The sequence below is a fragment of the Heloderma suspectum genome, chromosome 1 (genome assembly GCF_057233095.1).
Source record: "Heloderma suspectum isolate Gila_16-S chromosome 1, 16-S_ref, whole genome shotgun sequence".
Lineage (NCBI taxonomy): Eukaryota > Metazoa > Chordata > Lepidosauria > Squamata > Helodermatidae > Heloderma > Heloderma suspectum.
The window spans coordinates 350385057-350409446 of NC_139458.1; the positions used below are offsets into that span (position 1 = coordinate 350385057).

The 24390-nt window shown below is 45.3% G+C and overlaps 1 protein-coding gene across 2 annotated transcripts; it reads left to right on the forward strand.

Annotated features, from left to right (window-relative positions):
• Positions 1–798: 798 nt before the first annotated feature.
• On the forward strand, positions 799–24109 carry OPRM1 (opioid receptor mu 1). Of its 2 annotated transcripts, XM_084827864.1 has the most exons (4): positions 1225–1503; positions 16648–17000; positions 21854–22374; positions 23908–24109. In XM_084827864.1, exons 1-4 carry the CDS (start codon positions 1289–1291, stop codon positions 23908–23910), a joined length of 1092 nt encoding a protein of 363 aa, XP_084683990.1. In that variant the 5' UTR covers positions 1225–1288; the 3' UTR covers positions 23911–24109. The 2 variants fall into 2 exon arrangements, with proteins under 2 accessions (XP_084683989.1, XP_084683990.1); XM_084827863.1 differs by lacking the exon at positions 23908–24109 and having other exon boundaries at positions 799–1503; positions 21854–22992.
• The last annotated feature ends 281 nt before the right edge of the window (positions 24110–24390 follow it).

Sequence of the window (24390 nt, forward strand, 5' to 3'; positions counted from 1 at the left end):
CACCTGACCAGATTTTTAAATGCGGGGAGCAGCACTAGAACCAGCCCACCGCAGAAAGTCTGCCCCATGATTGCCTTTGAATCGCGCCTTGGGAGAGCCTGGCTTGCCAAGCTTCCGATGCGAGGGAATCACGCGTTCATTGATCGTCTGGATGAGAACGTCCTCCTTTTGCCTTCCCTTGAAATAAACGAAGCACAAGTCGGGAGCGGTCGCCACTGGGCACTGCGGCCTCCTGCCGAATCATCGTTCCAGGAAAACTGCGTGAATAGGACGCGCAAAGTTTCCAAGTTCCTTGCATCATCCCAGACAGCAACATCCCATGACTCGGAGGCCAAGCGATGGAAGCTAGGGCTGCAAGCCTGTGCACGCTTGCCCGGGAGCCTGTCCCATTGAACCCAGTGGGGCTTACTTCCAAGCAGACGTGCATAGGGTTGTGCCGTCCGGCTCCTTCCCCTAAGCCTCAGGCTGGGAGCCCCGTTCGCTCAGCCCTCCGCCCGCCCGCCCCACGGATTCCTTGCGCCGCGCGATGCTGCCCACCTGCGCTCACAGCACTTCCGCGAGCAATGCAGCCTGTTCGTGTTATTCTTATTCGCAGGCATTCGGGACGGCCTTTCGGTTCGTGCCTGCGCGGGATGGCAAGCCAGAACGGGGGGGGGGGCCGCCCACCCCCCGGCCTGGACCACATGACGGCAAGCCCTGCTGGCACTGCGCAGGCTGGGGCTAAAAGCAGCACCGTCCCGCCCCGGAGGCTCCTCCCTCCGCCGCCTCGCCGCACGCTCACCCAGCCATCTCGCACACGTGTGTCAGAGCCAGCCGTGTGAACGCACGTGCGCGCGTGTGCCTGCCTGCCTGCCTGCCTGCGGGCGCGTCTGCGGCGAGAGAGAGCTCCGGGCTGCCTTCGGGGAGACCGCTCTCCTTCCTCCCCTCCCTCGGTTCCTTTCCCTGGGCGCGCCTGACGAGGGATGCGGCGGCGGCGAGAGCTCTCCGCGGAAGGCGGCTTTCCCCGGGGCCCGGGCGCTGAGGGGCGGCGGGTCCGTCGCGTCTCTCTCCTGCCTCGGCTGCGGCTTCTCGGGAGCTGCCGGGGTCCCGCCCCCCGCCTGTAACGGGGAGAGGAGGAGGAGCGGATGGGGCTGGAGCGCCCCGCGCCTGCCTGCCTGCTTCGCCCTCCGCCGCTTGCGCCGCAGCGAAGTGCCCCGCGCCCGCCTGCGCAGCCCCACGGACAGCCCCCTGGCCGCCCATTCCGCGGCCGGACCCTCTCCCGCTCCAGCCCGGTCCTCCTCGGGGGGACATGGAAGCCGGAGGCTGGAATCAGAGCGACCCCAACGGCACCCAGCTGCCTTGCGGCGGCCCCAACGGCAGCCTGGGCGCCAGAGGGGGCAGCCTGTGTCCCGGCCCCGGGGCCAGCCCGTCCATGGTCACCGCCATAGTCATCATGGCTCTCTATTCCGTCGTGTGCGTGGTGGGGCTCTTCGGCAACTTCTTGGTCATGTATGTCATCATCCGGTAAGAGGAAGGGGGCTCCTGCCGGGGGAGGGGGCAGCTCCGGGGAGCCCTGGGCCACCCTAATGCTTCACAGCCTCCCTCGACCTGGTGCGCGCCAGATGCGTTAGACTCCAACTTCCATCAGCCCCAGCCAGCATGGCCAATGGTCCGGAATGCTGGGAGCTGTCGTCCAAAGCATCTGGAGGGAAGATCTTTCTTTCCCAGCTGTTTTCTCCCCTCCCGTCTGTAGAGGGAAATGGTTCCTTCGTCAATTTCACTGCGCCCACTCCGATGAGGAGTCGGTTGCATAGCGCCCACTCGCCTGTGTCGAGAAGCGCCGTCCGTTTGCCGTGGGAAAGCAGCGAAAAGCTGTGTCGCCAATATCCTGGTAGCAACCTAAAGGCGCTGCTCTTCTCTCCAAAAGAAGGTTTTCCAAAGCCAGTGACTCTTCTCCGTGCACGACCGATCTTCTGCAGAAGCCCCTGGTCGCACTTCATGAAAGCAGCTGGGGTGGCTCAAACCATGCTAAGTGGCAAACCAACTAGTCTCTGCAGCGCTTTGGGGGCCCACTAATTGCCCCCCCCCCCGGTCAGGACGCCTCTTCTCTTCAAGGGGAACTGTACTGGAGCGATTGGTGGTGGGAGACAGAAGACATGTTATTGTTATTACCTCTTGTCTAGATGCCAAAGGATTGATGCGAGCTCTGACACCTCTGTGCTGGCAACAAGAGGGGATCTGTAGTTAGAAGGGGAAAGTTGCAAAAGGGAGCAGGTCTGATCATTAGAGTAAATCCATTTGGGAATGTTTTGTGGCTAGCAAAAATATGTTTCCAATTACTGAGAAGAGACGCGTGGAGAGATAAGAGAAAAAACAACCGGGCTTTTAAAAATGTGCCACCAGACACAAAATGCGCAGTTACAAGGTGGCGGGGGGAGGGGGTGCAATTTCAAAAGAACAGTGTTGCAGTTCAGGTCATGCAAGCATAGAATTATATTGGCTGATTTATTCATCTTTTTTAATGACCGATCATGTGAAAAGTATATGAAAAGGGGAGGGACTGGTCCAGCCTCTTCTAAATTCCCCAGACTCTGATCAAATGTCATGGAATGGACTCTAAGCAACAAAGCACATGCATGCGCACAGGGAAAGTGCACAGGTGTGTTGTAGAGGCACACACTCTTGCACACAAATTACAGCGACAAACCACTGTGCATTCAAAAATTTCCTTTAAAAAAACCCTGATTACCCTTTTACAAATAGCCCCAAAGCAGTGTGTGACATGCTCAAGATTGCAGCCTTACACTGCAATCCTATGCATGTCTACTGAAAAGTGAGCCAAACTGAGTTCCGTGGGGCTTACTCCCAGGTAAGACTGTATAGGATTTCAGCCTTAAGAGTGCACATACAGATGATTATTCATTTTCCTGCCTCTTAGGATGGTTTTGCTCTTAAAGCCTACACATGCTTTTAAATAAATAATCAAAGCAGTAAACATTGGAGGCTGTTGGCTCCAATTTCGATGGGGCTGTGAATCCATTCTGGGTTTCAGTCAGAACCAGCCATGAGCCACCAGCCTCCACTGGCCATAAATCACTCACATGTATACAGCTGAACACCAGTTCTACGTTTAGATGAATCCATGGAAGACAGTGATTGGACATATCATTTCAATGGTTCCCCCTGCTAAGTTCCATACTAGCATCTCCCCTCTTTCTTTCAACTGGAAAAGACGGAAGCCTATCAAAACAAATGGAATACATTTTCCAGACAAGTAAATGCCTCTCTCAAAGAAATGCTAGACAATATGCTTCTGCATACATAGTTCCATGGGACAGAAGTTACTGCAAAGAGAACTGGCTAATCTTTAAGGAAGATTTGTTGTCCATTTTTTAATCAAAGAAATGTTTCTTTTGTATGTGAAGTGGGTTGTTACTGGTGTCTAAATTAGATTTGTTTAATGAAAGTCAGGTAGAAAAAGCAATCAAATTTGCTCCTAGAGCACCCTAACATTAAGGTGAAATGTGATTACAATCCATTTCTATGAAAACACAGCACCATCTATTGAAACGATTGATAACAACAGATGGAAACTGCTGCTTTTGGAAACCACATGTGTGAATAGAAAAAAAATGCTGCCTTAAGAAAGAAGGGGGAAAAATGCTGCCTGTGTGTGGGGGGGGGGGGTATTCATGTCTTTCACACACACTCCTTCTTTAACTTTTTTCATCCTGGAATGACAGCAACCTAAAGAAGGAAAATCTGGTTTTTTAAAAGTAATATAGACATGCAGTCGTACTTCAAAACAAGTGGAACCTGCAGCCAGATGTGATAGGGTATCCTCCTCACCCCCTGGCAGGAGTTATCTTGTTCAGGCTTCCTGCCAGCCAGCTGGATGCCTTCCCCTGTGAAGCTACATGAGCTAGCCTTCCTCAACCTGGTGCCAAGATGGCTGGAGATAGTGAGGGGTGGGGGGTGTAGTCCAACACACTGGGAGGGCCCCAGGTTAGGGGAGGCTGCTATAAGTAGCTCAGGCAGGCATTCCATCCCACTGTTACCACCACCAGTTTTCCATTTGTCTTTCCAGCTGACACTCAACATTGTGTAACTTCTGAGCATGCTCAGTCCTCATTGGGCTTCATTCCCCCCTCCCATTTGGGTCCCCTTTGGGGTGGTTGTTGTTGTTGTTTTAGAATATGTCCTTCTACATGCCTCTGAGTGCCCCTGAGTATGCCGATGCCTACGTCTCATTTCTCATGCCCCCATTTTAGCTGCATAACCATTGGCACACACCAACTAAGTTAGCTAGCAGAGGGAGTGATATGCGCTGCTGTTTATACACTCCTAGCACAGTGACCTGTATGGCCATGTTAATTATTTTGATTGATCATCTGGTTAAGAACTGAGCTTTATGCAAAAAGATCTCAGGTTGCACAGAGACCTGCTGGAAATGAGAAGGACCAAAGACTCTTTTGAAAATGATTATCTGTTATTAATTCAACAACTGTGATACAAGATATCTATATTTCTTTTGAGATTAGGTTTGTTTTTATCCTGCTCTTCCTTCATGGGACTTGGGTTGGCTTGCATGGAACTCCCCATGGTCTCCTATACGGGTACTGATCAAGTCCACACTTCCTCACTGCAATAGGACGAGTTATTGATGAGCCTCTCAGTGGCCTATTCCTGCCTTCTCATCATCACAAAATGACTTAAGGTGCAATCCTATGCAAGTCTAGACAGGAAAAAAGTCCTTCAACTCCCAGCATTCCCCAGCCAGCTATGCTTGGAAATCCATCATCCCATTACTGCAGTGCTATCAGGCATACTGTATTGTGTGTCTGGCACCTACCCAAAAGCGAGAGATAAGAACAATTTGCCAAAAAAAGAGAGCTAACTTCCATGTTTTAAATGCTTTCAATTTAATCATGTGTGTCTATGTTCCAGAGCATACATGGAAGGCCACTTTCATTTCTGATTGAGCCAGGCAAGAACAACAATTAGAAGGTCTGGCAAGAAGTCTGATCACTCTTGCTGTGGGTACAAATCCACAGCCCATATTGTGCCACGGTAACATTATCACTGCTCATAGTGGACCTGCAGTATAGGAAACTTTTAAAAAGAACCATGTCAGAAACAACCTAAAATATTGCAACAAGAGAAACACTATAAGAAATAGACAGGATTTTTTTTTGGGGGGGGGGGGAGGTAATGATGTGTGAGCATCGTTATGAAATCAATTTACTTGGTAAGGAATGGGTAAAATCCAACCTAAGTCCTACCTAGAGCTGACCCATTGAAATAAATGGTACGTAAGTCAATTGTGACTAAGTCAAGTCCCATTCATTTCAATGGGTGTACTCTAAGTAGGACTTATGTTGGATTTTACTCAATGGGTACAGAAATCATAGACTGCCTTCCAGAGGGGAGAGGTAGTTGATGGAAGATTGGATTTTGGTGTGGGGACCCTGAGTTCCAGTTTATACTCAGCCATGAAGTTTTCCAAGGCTTAAGCTCCATGTGGCATTCCATCACATGGAAATGTCCTCTCTTATTGTATTATTGATGATGATGATGGAAAGGGAGCTCCAGAAAGCACTGATCTAGAGCAGAGTGCCAGCAGTGTGAAGGGGCTGCTTAATTCCTTCCTTTTCTGCCATTCCTGCCATTTGCCCACTTGAACCCATCCCAAGTGGCTTTCCCAGATGCAGCAACAATTCTGTGGGGCTTGACTCTCTTCCCCTCTGGAGAGAAAAGCAAGTTGGGGTTGAGAATTTGGAGTGGAAAAGCAGCCTAAAGGGGAAAGGTTTTTCATTTTTGAGAGAGAGAGAGACAGAGAGAGACAGAGAGGGAGAGAGGGAGAGAGAGACTGGGAGAAGCTTCACACCTCTGAACGTCCTGCATACTTTTGACCTGATCATGGGTATGCCATTAACTCTCGGTATAGAACTGTTGTGTAGATAAAGCATGTTGTACATTGAACAATTCTATAACATGCTTGATAATACTCCAAAGATAAAGACTGTAAGTCAAAACAGGCATTGCTTGAAATGTGTGTCTCACACCTACATTTTTTTTTCATTTTTACTCTAGAGTAGGAACAAAGGCTGTGATCTGAATTAAGCATGGGGGTAGAGGGGCTTTTAAGATATGGATTGGGACCTCAGCACCTACTGCAGGGGAAAATGATAAGAAGACGTAGGACAGTATCCAACTGGATAGTAATGCTAAAGTAAATTATGTTGCACTAGCATAAACACTCTCTGGCGCAATGGCAATAGTGTTAGCTAGCGAGACATGTTTTCTAGGGAATACTCTCATGCCAGCAAACACTATTGGTGTTGTGCTAGACATCCCTTATGCTAGTGCAACATAATTTACGTTACTGTAGCATCCCATTGGATAGTTACTACCCATAGCTGTTAGCTACACATTTCAAGCAATGTCTGTTTTGGCCCTGTTTTTCACAGCCACAGAATTTACTGCCTTCGAACCAAGACCAACAGGTTTAATGCCCAAGTAAACATGGGTCGGATTACAGTCCTAAAGTTGTTTTTGTATTTCCTGAAATTGTGCGATGACATTGGATGCTTGATCAAATGTTAACGTTTATGTGATGGTGTGGGATGCTTGATTAGATATTAATATCCTTATGCTGTTGGAACGATTATCCCTGCCATTGTAAAGAAAAGGGCTAAGTTGTTATTGCAGCAGGGAAAAACAAGCAAAGTGCTGGAGTCATGTAGAGAGACACACACACACACCCTGGCCTGGCAATTGTATTGTGTGGGCTATGTGGGTAGAATCCCATGTTAGTCTTACTCAGAGTAGACCCATTTAAATAAATTGGATTTAAGTCAGTCAGAACTAACTTAATTTCCATTCATTTCAATGGGTCTACTCTGAGTAGGGCTAACATTGGATACAATCCTGTGTGTGAGGTAATCTGACCTAAATGATCACATGCAGAGAGATTATTTTAGATGAATACAGAATGCAATGACTGCAAGGAAGCTTTTTGTCCAAGATCACATGGAAAGTCCAGCCAGTCTCCCTAGGTGAAGGACTGACATTTTCTCAGGGCAATCCTTTAATGGGTTGTTTTATCCAAATGGCCTGACTTAAGTCTTATCCATTTCAATGGGTCTGCTCTAAGTAGGAATTTTGTTGGATACAACCCAATAACAACAATTCTTCACAGAGTGCATTGTTAAACTAATTATGGACTTCACTACTAGGGATGTATGGACTGTGTAAAATCTGTTACCTCTGTGTTTCATGGATTGTCAGGCAGGCACCTTTCATTCTGTCATCCACCCATTGCCAGAATTGGATGTTTTTGTTTCCAAATTTGCACAAATGTGCATCTGAGCAAAAATGCATTTGCACAAATTCGCATGTGCAAAAATGTGCAAATTCCCCCCCAAATTCACATTTTCATGCCTTAGCCTATAGGGAAAATGCGCATTCTAGGCTGAGGTTTTTTATTCTGCATATTTTTCAACAATGAAATTTGCACAACATTTGAGACAGGTAGAAAGTTGGTCCACAAGTCTATGGAATCTGCCCAATGGGGAGAAGCCAGTCCACCACGGAATCCATGGGTCGGATTCATGAAAATCCAAACTCATTTCATTCTGTTGTGGATTTCTCTGACATCCCTATTCACTACCACAATCAATGGCCTTGGCCACCAACTTAGATGGATTTAAAAGGGGAATAAATAAATAAGAATAAGGCAACCAACAGCTCCTATTCAGGATGGCTACATGCTACCTCTATGATCAGAGGCAACATGCCTTTGAATATGAGTTTCTGGGGAACACAGCAGGGAGGGTGTCATTGCCCTCATGTACTGCTTGTGAGGTTCCTAGAGGCATCTCTCTGGCTACTGTGGGAAACAGAATGTTGCATTAGGTGGGCCTTTGGTCTGATCCAGCAGGGCTCTTCTTAAGTTTTATGTTCTGTAGTTTATAGAGTTACCAATTCCTGACCCAAAGATGGCTCCTGTGCTTAATAAATGAAAGGGGATGTTTTGCACATACTGCTTCTCTTACCATCTCACTGTAGTAAAAGAAAACACCAGGGATGTATGGGTTTTGTTAAATCCTTTCCATCTTTGTTTCATGGATTGTCAAGCATCTTTCATTCTGTCATCTGCTCATTAATGGAACTGTATTTTTTTAAACTGGAATGTCCCAGCAAAACCTGACATCTCAAGGTATCTCCATACTGGGATACATCTCAAGGTATCTCCATACTGGGCCTTTGGGAGTTATGGCCCAGCCTTGCCTTCTGCATTGAAACAATGCATGTAATTTCCTTCTGTAATATAAATTAAAGGGGGAAGGAACTGGGTTTGATTTCTGCAAAGGGTGAAGCCTACAATTTGGCATTCAAAATGGCTTGGCTGATATCACGTCGGTTGCCATTTTAAAAAAAAACTAGTACGATTCATGGCCATCTTTAAATGAATATGAATATTCATATGAAAATGAATATGTACATTGTACATTCATATGACTATGTACATTGTAAAAGGCACCTCCCATGGGTTGCTGGTTTTTTGTTTGTTTGTTTTTAAGAAAGAAGAACATGAATCTGAAACAGATCAAATCAAGTTGAAATGCCATTTTGAAAAGCGCAAGTTACAAGCTACCAGCTACTGAAAATTCTTAACTTTATTTCTCTTTATAAATTGCTGAGAACAGAGAACTGTTTTTCAGGTACACAGAAAGGTCATAGCTAAGATATCATCATCATCACCACCACCATGTTCTTGTTTACAAAGAATGACAACATTGTATGTAACTGTTTACTAGGCCTGAAATCTACTTCAATCCCCTACTTGGGGAGGGACCAGTTTAAGGGTAGGCAGTGGGGGGCCCACAGGTGCCAGTGCTCCCCCAGGCGTCTTTTTCAGCACTCACCAAGGATCCCCACCCCTCCCACTCAAAAAAAAAGCTAAGTTTTCTTACCAGCAGCTGGGATTGATGTGAAACAGCATCCTGTTGGTGCTGAAAACTGTGAGTGGTTTACCATGCTGGGGCTGAGATTCTACCTCTGCCTTGTACTCAGCCTTTGGGGAAGGTTATTTGTCCTTTGCCATCCCTCCCATGGAGCCGTTTTGTGATGGTGCCCATGACAGTTTCTCAAATTGCCAGATGTGCCAACGGGCCCAAAAAGGTTGCCTATGCCTGGACCAGATAGTGACAGCACAAACGTGATGGGCTGGATCCAGAGTTCCCAAGAACAGAACTCCACTCATGGGACGCTCCCACTGGAGGAAGGGGGAGGTGATTTTCACCAATCTGACCTTCCCCCTGCATCCTTTTGTGCCCCCTGAAAAGCTGCTCCAGAGGGTCAGGGAGGTGATATTAGGGTTGGCGGAGAATTTCTCCCCGAAACTTTGGGGGGCTGAGCGCCAACGTGTTCGGCCCCCCGAAGAAGTTTCGGGGAGAAATTCTCTGCACCCCCCCCGCCCCCTGCACCCCCCCCCCCCGGGACGGGACTTACCTTTCCCGAATGTCCCTCCCGGCAGCGGGTCCCGGTGGCGGTTCGTCGGGTCTTCGTCAGGGGCGGGGGCGGCAGCCGGTCTTTCGACCGGCTGCCACCGCCGCCATTCCAATAAAAGTAAAAAAAAAACAAACGCCCCCATGATAGGCTACGTGATGATTAACGTAGCCTATCACGGGTAGATTTGCAAAGTCAGCCGTGATAGGCTACGTAAATCGTCACGTAGCCTATCACGGGTGACTTTAAAAAAAAAAAGCGCGTACGGCTAATGGCGGCCCCCATAGGGAGCCGCCATTCACGTTCCTTATTTGGTCGCTGTAGTCTACGTAAAGATTACGTAGACTACGGCGAAAATAAGGGCAACGCTATTTGCGTTGCCCTTATTTTCGCTGTAGTCTACGTAAAGATTTACGTAGACTACAGCGACCAAATAAGGAACACGAATGGCGGCTCCCTATGGGGGCCGGCCCGCCATTTGCGTACGCGCTTTTTTTTTTAAAGTCATCCGTGATAGGCTACGTGACGATTTACGTAGCCTATCACGGCTGACTTTGCAGATCTAGCCGTGATAGGCTACGTTAATCGTCACGTAGCCTATCACGGGGGCGTTTTTTTTTTTTTTTTTTAACTTTTTATTTCGCGGCCGGGCGAGGCGAGGCGCCTCCTCCCCGGCCTGAATTTCGGCCGGGTGAGGCGGGAAGCCTCCCCCCTGGCCTGAATTTCGGCCGGGCGAGGCAGGAAGCCTCCCCCCCGGCCTGAACTTCAGGGGGAGAGCAGCGAAGCGCCTCCCCCCCACCGCGAAAAGCTGCGAGACCAGGTAAGTGGCTTTCATGCACTCCTAGGTGATATAGGAGTGGCAGGGAGAAGAGGGATTGGCAAAAATTATTCCCCACCCCTTCCTCCAGTGGGAATCTCCACTGGATCTCATCCCCTTCTACCAATAGAAGAAGCCCTTCCATTCTCAGAAAGGACAGTCTGGATTTGACCTTACATGTCTAAGTCCCAGCTTTAGTTCCTGAATCTTCGTATTAGGTAGCAGGGCATGGGAAAATCTCTGCCTGATACCCGCTGGGCTATAAGAACCATCTAACCCAGCAAGCTGTTTCCAAGGGAAGCACCCAGATGCCTCCTGAAGCCCCACAAGATGATGGTTCTGGTCAGCCCCAGTTGTTTGCCTCAAATGGTAATTAGGGTATACTGGTTCTGAAGATGGAGGTTCCAAACTGCTAACAGCGTTTGATGGACTGATCCTCTGTGAATTTGTCTCATCCTTTTTTTTAATGCCAGCCAAGCTAGTAGCCATAACCACATCTTGTAGCAATGATTTCTGTAAGTTAAGTGAGTGTTATGTGAAGAAATTCTCTTTGTCTCTCTCTGTCTCTCTCTCAGTCTGCTCCTAGATCTACTGCAAATCAACTTCATTTTGTGATCCTAAGCAGTATGAGAAGCGTGTCACTCAATCCACTTGCCATCATATTAATGTGCCACAGGATGCTTATAAAATATGCGCAAGGAGGCATCTAGTGAGATTTCACATTCCGTCATTCATTCTCACCATTCAAAAGCCAAATGCCCACTGATTTCAACGGAGCATCTGCTGCGCCGATGATGGCTGTCAAGGCATCGATCTGCCCTTTTTTGCACCCCCAGGAGAACAGATGGCTCTCTTTGCATAACCTTTCCATTCCAACAGCTATTTGCATCCTTCACTTCTGGTGCTGGGTAACAGAGTTTGCGTTCCATAGTTTATTATATCCTAGGGGACTGAGGGAACCAAATGAAGGATAGGCATTTTTTTACCTTTAGATTTCTGTGACTGGAATTTGAAAAACAGAAATTGTAGCCCTTCCCTGGCTACATTCTGAGACTGTATAGCAGCCTTCCTCAATCTGATGTCCTCCAGGTGTGTTGCACTACAAGTCCCATCATGAGGAGGATGGGTGTTGTAGTCTAAGACATCCAGAGGCCACCACGTTGGTAGTTAGAACTGATCACTTGCAGAGGGCTTTTGGAATGAGGTCAAGGGTCACATGAAATTAGCAGTGGAGGCTGGTGGCTCTGAAGTCAGTTGAGCGGTGAATCCCCTCCGGCTGTCAGTTGGAACCAGTCAGAACTCTAAAGGAGCTATCTAAGGTGTTTCCACACCTTGGATAGCTCCTTTAGAGTCTTGGCTGGTTCTGACTGAAACCCAGAGTGGATGCACTGCCCCACTGACTTCAGAGCCACCAGCCTCCCCTGGAAATTGGCCCCAGGATCACATGCAGGCAGCATATCCCTGTTTAGGGTCTAAGCCAATATGCCCCCAATCACCTTCCTTGGTGCCCACTGAGACACCTTATTCCTCCCAATTTTTATTTTAAAAATATGTGCATATTTTCTTACTGGCAGCTGGGATTGCTTCAAAGCAAAGTGGGAGCTTCTAGCTGCTGACATCTTCATTTCCTGTGAATGCATCTGGAGAGGTTATTTGTCCTTGGTGGATAGCCATGCCCACCCATGGCACAACCATCCTATGGCTGTGGCCTGCACAGGTTCTCAAATTCCCAAAGGGCCCAAACGGTTGCCCACCCCTGGCCTAAGCAGACAAGTCTGGCAGGTCGGAACAGTCCATCCTGGCTCCTGTGCCCTGGGGCTGCCATTGGGTGGAGTGACGCCTCATGGACGGGCTCTCAACAGTTAGGAGCCTTAACATGGATGCTTGCAGGTTATTGCTTTCATGCTTGAACATTCACCTTGCTTAATTTCTTTTCCTTTTTAAATGGAATTCCGTAACAGCCATCTGGGGGAGTGGTGGTGGGGAGGACAAATAAAATACAGTGGGGAAAGTTTTGCAACAAAGCATTCTATGAGTTTATACTGGAAGGCAAACAATAGATCTTTTGTCCAGTGCTTCTGGTTGTCCTACTAGGGTTACAATAAAGAAAAAGAAATAAAATGCACCATATTGCTCTTTATTATTATTATTATTTTGCTCCTGCCACAAATACATAATAAAAACCATGAAACAAAATTATGAGAAAATGACTCTGTAGCTATTACATATTCCATCAAAAATACAGCTCCTGAGTTCCTTATCGTTTTCTGTTCAAACTTGGTTACAATAAAGTAAAAATATAAACATTGCCTTTACAAACAGGAAATCATCCATCTTAAACAGAAATAGGCACTATTCATCACAAAAGTAGGACAAAATGTAACATGACCTAGTCTAAGAATATAAAATGTAATATGGAGATGATGAAGGGAAATAATATTAAAATGTCAAGTATTATTGGAATAAGTGGTATGTGTAGCCCATTACAGTATATAGTATTAGTCAGTCTTACGAGCAGGTACATAGGCAGCTGCGTACAGCAGCAAATTGTAATGGACGATTTTACTTTAGCATCGGATAGAAGAGTCTTTTCCAAAGACACATTGATAGGCCTGCTTCTTTTTCTCAGGAATGTCATGAATTCAGTTCATGAATTGAGACTGATTTATGGATGAAGAATACCACCAGTAGCTAATTTCCAGAGGGGTTGCTCTGTTAGTCTGTTGCAACAAAAGCTACAGGTTCTTGTGGCACTTTAAAGACTAACACATTTATCCTGGCATAAGCTTTCATGGACAATTATGTCTGTGTTATCACCCCACAACATTTTGTGGATGGCCCCTGTTTAGGTAACTATCACTGTCTGTACTTTCTGCATTTCAATTCCCTCTGACAACACAGTTTACACACACACACCGCATGCATTAAAAAAAATCTGCCAATTTGAGGTTAATACTACATGTACCTGATGAACTGGTCAGTGCCTGTGAAACCTTATGCCAAAATAAATGTGTTAATCTTTAAGGTACCACAAGACTCTTTGTTGTTTACAGTAATTAAGGCATGGGAAACTTATGAGCCAAGATTAAAAAGTTGTTGGCCCATTTAGCTTAGAAGATACATCTTTAAAGGCTGGGTCACCATGTATCATACTTGAGGGAGGACAGGCCTCTATTTCAAGGCATCCACTATTTGATGGGCTGCCCAATCCAAGTCTGCTTTAAAGATAAAGCCCAGTAAGAAGAGACCACAAGGGCCTTGAAGTTGCCCATCTATACTGAGCACCTGGACAGCTGACTGAGCAGGCACATGGGTCACCTGGTCCCCGTCCTCCCCAGTATGATGAGATATATTGTATTTCTATTTAAATTATAGTAATTATTTCTAGATTTGCATCTATACATATAAACCAACATATTTAATTATTAAATGTATGTCCCTCCTTTCCACTAAAAATAGTGTTCAAGGCAGCTACAAATAAAATACAGGTAAAATAGCAAACGTTACAATTAAAACTTTAATACTCATCAAATAAAAACGCATCAAATATGCAAGTTTTATTCACATCTGTGTTCTCTTTTGACTTCTTTTTTGGTGACGGATTTTCTCATTTTTGGCGATGCGAGAATGACTACTCTATTAAAAAGCCTCCATAAACATAGAGCTTTTTTTTACACGAGGCTGTTAATGAGCTTTTCATCCGCTGTATCTACTTTGGGTTTTGTCACAGAATTGAGATCTGAGCACTACACGAGAAGCTTTTCCTTTCCTGCTTTTCTGCTACATAAACTATAGGTGGCATTGCGATATATTGGAATATCACAACTACACAAGAGGAAATTGCACTTTCTTTCGCTTTCACAATTAAATGCTGCATTTTCCCTGTTCCAAAAAACTTGCTGAAAGTGCTGGTTAAACTCAGAAGTGAAACTGGAAGGTGACTACATTGTCTAAAGAACCTGTAAACAACCCTGAATAGGGAATAACTAGTGCACAATAAATGCACTGGAGCTCTACCTTCTCCCTCCCCGGCCCCTGAGCCTGTTCTAGATCAAAGATCTTTGAACGAACTTTTAGGGGTTTGATTAAAATAATCATAATGCCCACAGATGAGATCACAGAGTACCCCACTGGCTGGCATAGGCTTTGGATAAAGCTTATGCTGACCACTAAGGGCTTTGTGTTAGTGGGGAAGACTGTTCATAGCACTGGATCCAAATGTAGTAGTTAAAGTAGACCCACTGAATTCAATGGGAGTTAAGTCTCATTGATTTCAATGGTGTAAGTATGACTACATCTGGAAGCAATCCATATTCTTTACTATTCCAAGGATCAAAGTAGACAAAATGGTAAATTTTGTTTTTGTATTTCTGTCCTTTTTTCTGTGTATAATGGGGGAGGTTTTTACAACAAAGGCACTGTGTAGGTTAGGGGGAGCTAAAGCTATACCAAATTGACAGGAATATTGTCAGGAACAGAACAGGAAGCACATAAAGTGAAAGTATGTGAATATCTGAAGCACATCACTGTTTAAGATCTGAAGCCATGTCCACCTGCTACTGATCCATTGCCATCAGTAAACTGTTCCGCAAACTCCATCAAAAAAGATGACGGGACGAGACCGTAAATAATTAAAGACAAAGACATTAGATTTCCTTCTTGTAGGATCTTCTGGGCATTTCTTCCTTTGCCCTTTGACTTAGATCCAAGGACGTTTTGTGTTAGACATTTATTTATTGCTTTCTGACAGCATAGAAAGCAATTACAATGAAGTCCCTCAATTTAAGGCAGTTGAATTAAATTCAGTGGGATGGACAGCCTGGTCCTAAGGGGATCTTTTAGCTATAGTGGTGCAAGCAGGAATTGATTCCACTGATCCTACAAGAGCAACAGAACCATACACTTAATTTGGGGCTCGAGGCCGTGTCCATATAAGGGATCTGACTTCACCCCAGTGCCGTGGGGTCATGGAGCCAGGGCTTGCAGGGCCAGCCCTGACTTCTTTTATTAGCAGGGGCGATGATGACATCTGCCTCCTTCCTCAGGCTTCCTTGTTGCCTCTGAGTTTAGCTGTAAACCTCAGAGTAACTTGTGGGGGCGGGGGGGAAGGGTTGATTTTCCAAGCACAGTGTGTTGTTCTGAGCTATCCCTGTTGTGATACAAAATACTCTGGGATTGTCTTGAATATTTTTGGCTTGGCCTTGAATGGGTAATTCAGACCCATTCGCTTTAGAAAAGAGCTGCTCTTGGTGAAGAGCAAAGCTGCTAGAATTGGTTGGCTGTCTTTGAGATGAGTGTGCACGCACATGGACACACACAGAGAGACATACGCACACATGCATAGATGTAGATCAACACAGCTGTCTGCAGTTTTGGAGTCTCTTGGGGATGCGGCTATGGGGACTGCCATGATGAGCATCTGCACTTCAAAAGTTACCACTACACCACTGCTCCAGTGAACGTCAAGTTCGGGCATGCTGGGCTGCTGGGCAACCATTCCTTATGTGCACCACCTCTTTTCTTGGTGAAGCTCCAGTGCAGGAGATGCATACTGAAACTTTCCTAGAGAGCTATGCCACTTGCATGGTGCCACAAACCCCTTGGCCCCCTCTATCCTTAAGCACTCACACACACACAAGTAGAGAGGCTTCAGTCGCATGCCTTTAATTCATTATTCACAGTTCCATTGCAGATGCAAATTCTCGAAGACTCTCCAGCTACAAAGGAATGCCTCCAGGGGATTCAAATGGGATCATCGAAAGTTGCCCGTGGTTTGAAAGGAAGGCTCTCTGGCTAGGCTAACGTAGGGAGGGAGGCCCCACCCCTCACCTGATGCTTCCCTGCGTAGCCTCTCGCACATCGCTAACCGGGTCAACCATCTGAGCTCCACCCCTGACGTTTCCCTCTTAGCTCAGTGCCATCACATCGCGTCTCTTAGGTCACAGTCCCCAATCCCCTCCTCCTGCTGCTCGCTGCTTCTCACAGAGGGGGGTGAGGGGGAAGCTTCAAGCCTGGCCATCTGGGAGCTGGTAACCTAAGAAGCACACCTACCCATATCTGAACTGGCCTGTGAAAATGCCTCCCCCAGTTCTGGCTGCTCCTCTTCTGAATCTGAGCTACTAACTATCTCCCTGCGCTCAGAATCCATCCTGACACACGGGGCAGAGATCCTCTCTCCTCCTTGTCAATTTGTTTAGGTAATTAATGAACCATTTAGCTGGATGAAGGCACAAAATTATGACATTATGTCCTTCCGAGCATGTTAGCCACTATTTCTGCTGTGCTCCTGTGTGATCCTGGTCTGTGTTTTCATGCCTCTACTTTGTTGACTTCCTTAGATACACCAAAATGAAGACTGCTACCAACATCTACATTTTCAACCTTGCCCTGGCCGATGCCTTAGCAACCAGTACACTGCCATTCCAAAGTGTGAATTACCTCCTGGGAACATGGCCATTCGGTACCGCGATTTGTAAGATTGTTATATCCATAGATTACTACAATATGTTCACAAGTATTTTCACCCTCTGCACTATGAGTGTGGATCGCTATATAGCAGTTTGCCACCCAGTCAAAGCTCTGGATTTCCGCACCCCCAGAAATGCCAAAATTGTCAATGTCTGCAATTGGATTGTTTCTTCAGCCATTGGCATCCCAGTTATGGTGATGGCAACCACAAAGGAGAGTAATGGTGAGTCTTCAAATGTTCACTGAATTTCTTCAGCAAGGAGGGAGAGGGGGGAAGGAGGGAGGCACACTCAGGAATCAAATTGCTAGGGTACTACCCAATGAGTTAGAGCCAGGAAATTTAGTATATGCGTGATCCCTGATTACTAGAGGATCTGGAAATGGAACATCTGTATACCACTCTTTCAAAATGTGGGACTCAAAATGCCTTCCAAAATGGTTAGGCTCCCACCCACTCTAGTAAGAAATCTGACGTTTGGTACACACATGCTCAGAGTACTCTGATTATTAGGAAAAAAATCTTAAAGGGGGGATATTTGTAAATTACTCCCAAGAAAGAGAGGGGAAGGTGCACTCCCAAATGATTAAGGTATTTCAAGGACACCCAGAAATCTGAAATTTTGTACACGTACAACCTGAGACACACTAATCATTAGAAAACCGTCAAAATAGGGCATTTTTTTTACCCCTAACAGAGCAGTCTTATACATCGGGGTAGGCAACCTCCATATGTTTTGGGCTACAATTCCCAGAAGCCCCAGTCAGCATGGCCAACAGTCAGGGATTATGGGAGATGTAGTCCAAATATCTTGTGAGCACAAGATTGCTTATCCATGGTATACATGTCTGCTTAGTATGTATCATTGAGTTCAATGGGGATTACTCCCTGCTAAGTGTGTATAGGACTGCTGCAGCCTAAATTTCAAACATTTGGGAAATGAAATGGAGACAGATGGGCCAATCTGTTTCTGTTCCATGTTAACTTCACATGTGTTCATTCATAAGTCTGTTCAGTTCTGTTTCTGCATTAATGTGCAGATGTTTAAAAACTGCACAAAAATGCAGTTCAGACATTATTTTTAATGTATTCTCCCACTAAATACACATTTATACATGCATTTATCTAAATGCACACATTTCTAAACCTATGTTATTCTAAACTACAGATTTAAAAACAATAACATATTTTAGTACATTGAGCCACAAAAATTGCATTCCAAGGTTTGAAGAAGTGCAAATCCACAAGATAATAATTATATTCTGATCCTCACATCAGTCTGAGAGGTGAGGATCAGGTCAGTTTGCATGAGAATTTGGGAAGGTCAAATTCCTCAAGCATCCCAAAAATTAATTTAATTTAAAAAGAAACAACTTATCAATTGGGGTAAATAAGCTGGTGAAAATAAACAATATCCAAAAGGATATAATGCAACGTAAGAGAGCAATCCTACCGGGATAGGCAGCTGCCTCCAAACTCAAAGACGACTGCCTATCCAGTGCTGCGCAGGAGAAGAGAAGAGAAGAGAAGAGAAGAGAAGAGAAGAGAAGAGAAGAGAAGAGGGGACTGTCCCCTCCACACTTCAGCCACCCTGCACTTGCGGCTAGACAGCCGATTTCGGCTGTCTAGCCACCGGAAGGCACAGCGGGGGAAGAGGCTGCCAAGCAACACGTTGGATGTGTCGTACCGGCATTTCCGCCTTCCCCACCCCAGAACACCCCAAGGAATACCCCATTTTCACTGCTCCGCACTCCTCTTCTGAGTACAGAGCATGGGGCTGTTCTGTGCTGGCTATGAGCCAGCACAGGAGGGGGTGAAGGTTGGTTCTCCAGGAACCAACCTCGGAGCACAGGCTCCAAGGTTGGTTCCCAGAAACGGACATATCCTGTAGCCAGCTAGCCACTGACTAGCAGCCACAGGAGTGTGAGCCCTATTAATCTCTACAGGCTAAAAACATACAGTCACCCTACAATGCAAGAAAGCATAACTAAAGTGTACAGTCATGTCATTCAATACCAAAAACAACCAAACACATTTCAACCATTAGTCTTCTTCAGTGATCTAGTATGTAAAAAGGTATACACACACACACGCTATCCAAGCTTTACACACATATTCACAAAGTAAAATACTACATTGTGTCCACCTGCAATCATAAATACAATTTTATTTAGAAACACACACATACAAATACATATCTGTAAAAAAAGAAAAACAACCTTCCCCAATTCAGGGTCATGCTAATAAGAGAAGCCAGCATTCCAGCATAGAGTAAGCCGAACTGCACCTGGTGTAGACTATTTTTGGCAGCTTCTTCACACATTTCAATCAAACCATGATTAGGGGAAGGAAGACTTCTAGATGCACCAAAGACCATTATGGTTTCAGAATGCATGTGTCATTTAGCGGTGAGTGGATCTATATCGATTTACCTAGGCTAAATCTATATCAATTTATCTAGGGGGTGGGGCATGAGTGTGTGTGTGTGTGTGTGTGTGAGAGAGAGAGAGAGAGAGAGAGAGAGAGAGAGAGAGAGAATCATAGGTTCCTGGAGTTGGAAGGGGCCATTTAGGCCATCAGGTTCAAACCCCTGTTCAGTGCAGAAATCTAGTTTAACGCATCCTTGACAGATGGCTCTCCAGACAGAGAAAAGATAGGTAGACAGACACCTTGAGAGAGTTACACCACTAACAACCTAGAAATAATTTTAGATGACAGATGATAGATAGATAGATAGATAGATAGATAGATAGATAGATAGATAGATAGATAGATAGACAGACAGACAGACAGACAGACAGACAGACAGACAGACAGACAGACAGATGTGTGCATGTGGGGAGGCAGTATGTGAACGGTGTGTGCATGGGGGGTGGGTTGGCTCCATCTGCTCCTGAAATATGCTTTAGTTGCGGGGGGGGGGGGGAGAGATCCATTTTAAATGACAGTATTGTGGATTACGAGAATGAAGAAGTAACGTATCAAAATGGTCTTTTCTAACACCATTGAATGACAGCTTTGATTATTAAATTGTAAATGATCTCACACCTTCCTTTTGTCCTGACAAGAAAAGAACTAACAGAGGTGAATGAAGATAGCTATGAATTCCTTCCACTAAGCTATCTAAGACATTCAAAATTCAAAGTTATAAATTTTGACTAAAATGACTGCTGATCAGCTTGAGAAAGCTGCACTATACAAAACTTGCCTACTGTTTTCTTATTAAAAATGCTTTTAAAACACATTCCCCATCCCTGTTCTAAAGTCAATGATGTTTCATAGGGAAATCAGTTGGCCCAAAATGCCTGTTTCCATTTAAAAAACAAACAAACGGGTTAAAAATGTAGTTATTATGTACTTAGCTTCATGTGTAATTTGGTCCCAAGTGGTGTCTTTGGACATGGAATTATGGGCTCAAGTTACAGAAAGCCAGATTCTGGCTAAACATCCAGAAAAAACGTCCTGCCTGTTAGAGCAATACGACAATGGAACCAATTCCCTAGGGAGGTGGTGGGCTCTCCCACGCTGGAGGCGTTCAAGATGAGGCTGGACAGCCACCTGTCAGGGATGCTCTGACTTGGATTCCTGCACTGAGCAGGGGGTTGGACACTCGATGGTCTTGTAGGCCCCTTCTAACCCTACTATTCTATGATTCTATGAAGCATTTGCAACAATTCCCTCTTGTAAACTGTTGTGAGAGTACAGGAGCCTTTTCCTTGTTCTTGTTGTCATGAGTCTAGTGAAATTAATAAAGGGGGCAGGTGGAAAGAGGACAGGGCTCCTGCTCCTTCAATAGTTGTGCAGAAAGGGGAATTTCAGCAGGCAGAGCTGAAGCTACACCCGCTGAAATGCCCTTTTCTGCACAACAGTGAAAAGTGCAGGAGCCCTGTCCTCTTTCCACCTGCCCCCTTTATTAACTTCACTAGACTCATGAGAATTAAAATCTCCAGGAGGTTTTCTGGCTGGACTGGACCAGAATCAGATTTCTGGGTCTGGTTTTAATTTATGAAAATTCCCCCCACCCCCTATTTTAGCTGACTGAAACTAACCTGGATTGTAATTTCCTGTTCCCAGCAAGGATTGTCTTCAAAATCAAGCTCCATAATTTTTTTTGCTTAAGCAGGAAACATTCAAGTGAGACTCTGCTCAGCAAATATAAAATATCTCTTTTACTTTCTATGGCTGCCTCCGCACTGAGCATTTACTGTGGAAGGGCCACACTTCGTGCATTCACTTTTTATGAGGCAGCTGCATGATGCTGTGATGAAAACATCGTCTTCCCATGTTGGAAAATCCAACTGTTTTTAACACCACAGAACAGCTGAGCAATTTCCCCAGCTGACCCATTGTACAGCTATTCAATATCTTTTCTGACTGGTTATGGCCAGAATAGATTGCTGTACCCATTTCATTCTCTATGGTCTGTCCCTCCTCTCTAGAATTGACTCTATCATTTCACTCTTCCCTTTCCAAATAACATTGCCTTTATATCTGTTCCTTTTCTCCCTGCCCGAATGCAGTGGGGGGAGGAAGAAGTAGTTAACCCTTTCCCCACACACCATGGATTGGTTGCCATGGAGCTGGGCAAAGGGAAACCATAGCCAACTGGCTCCAGAATGTTATTTGGATTCCAGAAGTCTGGAAACAGTTACAATTCCACTTGCAGCTTAAAGCAGAACACTAGTGAATGGGTACTGCTCAATTGTCCAAATCTCAAAGCACCCTATTTTAGGGGATTAAACAGACATTGCTCCAATAAATCCCTGGCTAACCTCATAGTTGGGTGAGGTGCCCCCATTATCCTCCCCTTAATTTCACAAACGTTGCTCCTGCTTTCACCTTGCATAAACTGTACACATCACCTTTTGACCAGAATAACATTACAGTAATTAAGTGAGGGCTTTTGAAAATTAAACATTAGCATGAACATTTAGTTTTAGTATACCATTTAACAGGCTTCCATCATATTATAGTATAGTTATCAACTTGGGTTTGTGATGGGGTGGGGGTAAGAAGAGATATTAAAGGGTAACCAACAATTCACTACAGGTTGCTTCTTTTTTCTTTTCTTTTCATAGGATCTATTGATTGCACTCTTAAATTCTCTCACCCAGCATGGTACTGGGAGAACCTGCTGAAAATCTGTGTTTTCATCTTTGCCTTCATCATGCCCGTCCTAATCATTACGGTGTGCTACGGACTCATGATTTTACGCCTGAAGAGTGTCCGAATGCTCTCTGGCTCCAAGGAAAAGGACAGGAATCTTCGAAGGATCACCCGGATGGTCCTCGTGGTCGTGGCTGTCTTCATCGTCTGCTGGACTCCCATCCATATTTACGTTATCATTAAAGCCTTGATCCATATTCCAGAAACGACATTCCAGACAGTCTCCTGGCACTTCTGTATTGCCTTAGGATACACAAATAGCTGCCTTAATCCCGTCCTTTATGCATTTCTAGATGAGAACTTCAAAAGGTGTTTCAGAGAGTTCTGCATCCCAACAGCTTCGACCATTGAGCAACAAAACTCCACCCGCGTCCGACAAAACACGCGTGACCACGCCTCCACTGCCAACACGGTGGACAGGACTAACCAGCAGGTATGACTAGCCGTGGAAATGTTATCTGTGGATTCGGGGATTCCTCCTGGCAATGACATGAATTCTGAAATCACAGTCTTTACTGATGTATAGCTTCTGGAAGATTTACAGCGCCCCTTTGATTTACCATCCCTAGCTGGGGTGATACAGAAACATGGAAAGGTGAATCCACATAAGCTGGCTAGACACTGTCAGTCCTAATCCGATTCTGGGAAGCCAGGAAGTTCCCAGATGCACCTTTCATGACCAGGCCCTGTCTGTGTATCGGTGTAATGTTAATTTAGTAGATGAGAAAGAAGGAGATGCTTTTCTGGTTTCCATCTTGCTACTGCTGAGCATTCTACTGATTCATGTTTGCTACTGCGCAGCATTCTGGAACTGTCTATATTAAGAACTGCTGATACCAAATCAGAACATTGGTCCATAAAATAAAGAACTGTCGGCCCCACTGGCAGCTGGCCTCACAGCCAGCTCTGTGGCTCCCTGAAGAGTCCTCCTCCTTTATACTCCTGGCCTACAGCAGTGGTGCAGTTAGGTAGTTCTAGACTCTGGGCCTCCTGGTCTTATGGGGGGGGTGCATTTTAGATGGCAATGTGTATTAAAACCAGTTCTGCTGTGACTGGAGGCCTTCTGACTCATTCTGCTGAGTGGGTCCCTGGACATCTGCCCCAAAGGCCTGTCCTGATGGCACCACTGATTGACAGGCTCATCACTATAGACTTTCTTTCAGTACAAGTAGACAAGTCTGCACCACCGTGCTTCATACTCCATGAACAGACTTTGACTATCCAGTTTCCTAGCAATGTCTTTGTGAACGAGTAACCTACACACTTCTGAGGCTGTATTCTCACCCTGAAATAGGGATCCAATTGGCAACCTATTACTAACACACAACAGCGTGGAGTTTTTGTGATTGAGCGTGTGTGGGCTAAACTCACAACGTGCGCACTATCCGCTGTTCATATGAACACCCTTTCATAATGAATTCAGCTCATGGGGATTAAGAAAAGTACTTCCAAACTTCATGTTTGCCTTCCTTTCATTTTGAAGAATAACTCTTTCTCTGGGCTTTTCTACATGAGGCATTTATCCTGTGCTCATCATTCCTTACTTATGATTGTTTACAGGTTCTTTGGATGACATCATGACCCCCCAGTTTCACTTCTGTGTCTAATGAGCACGTCCAGCAATTTTTTTTTTACAGTGGCCAGGGGAAATATGGCATTTAACTGAGAAAGCAAAAGAAACCACTTTTTCACTTGTGTGTTTGCGCTATCCCACTATACCACAGTGCTACCTAGAGGTTATGTAGCAGGAAAGCAGAAAAACAAATACTCTTCATGTAGTGCTCAGATCTCAATTCTGTGATGTATCTGAAAGTAGACACAGCAGATTAACAGCCAATTAACAGCCTTGTGTAGAAAAGCTCCCCCCCATACACACACACCCTTTCCGAATTCTCCAAATGATCCATTCTCTGAATCGAGAGAAACCGTCTGTCATATTCCTTTGTTTCTCCTTTACCCTCCATAGTGACTGTCTTTCTCTTCTCTGAAGAACAATTTCTCCTCCACCACAGAAAGCAGTATCAGATATTCATTGTGTATCCATAGTAGGAATATACCTATGGTGGCAAAGGGATGATGACTGCAGGTATGAGATATATTTAGATATATTTTAAATATGTTCAACAGTATATACATATATTAAATACATTTTTAAAAATGATTACAGCTGAACAGGCAGTTGATGAAGGTGCTTGGGTGGGGAGAAGCAGCAGAAAACAACAGACAGAGGCATCTGAACTTGTTTTGTGAGTAGATCTGAGTGTCAAATCTTGCTTTCTGATGGAAGTCTGCTCAGAAATGGGGTTGCTACCTGTACCTAATATCTGGAGACTCTTGATACATTTTTGGAATCTCTGTCTATAATAAGTAAGAAAACTTTATGTCTCTCAACAAAGCTTAATCAGTCTTGCCATCTCTTTCAAAACTATGTGTCTGTGGAGCGGAAGTA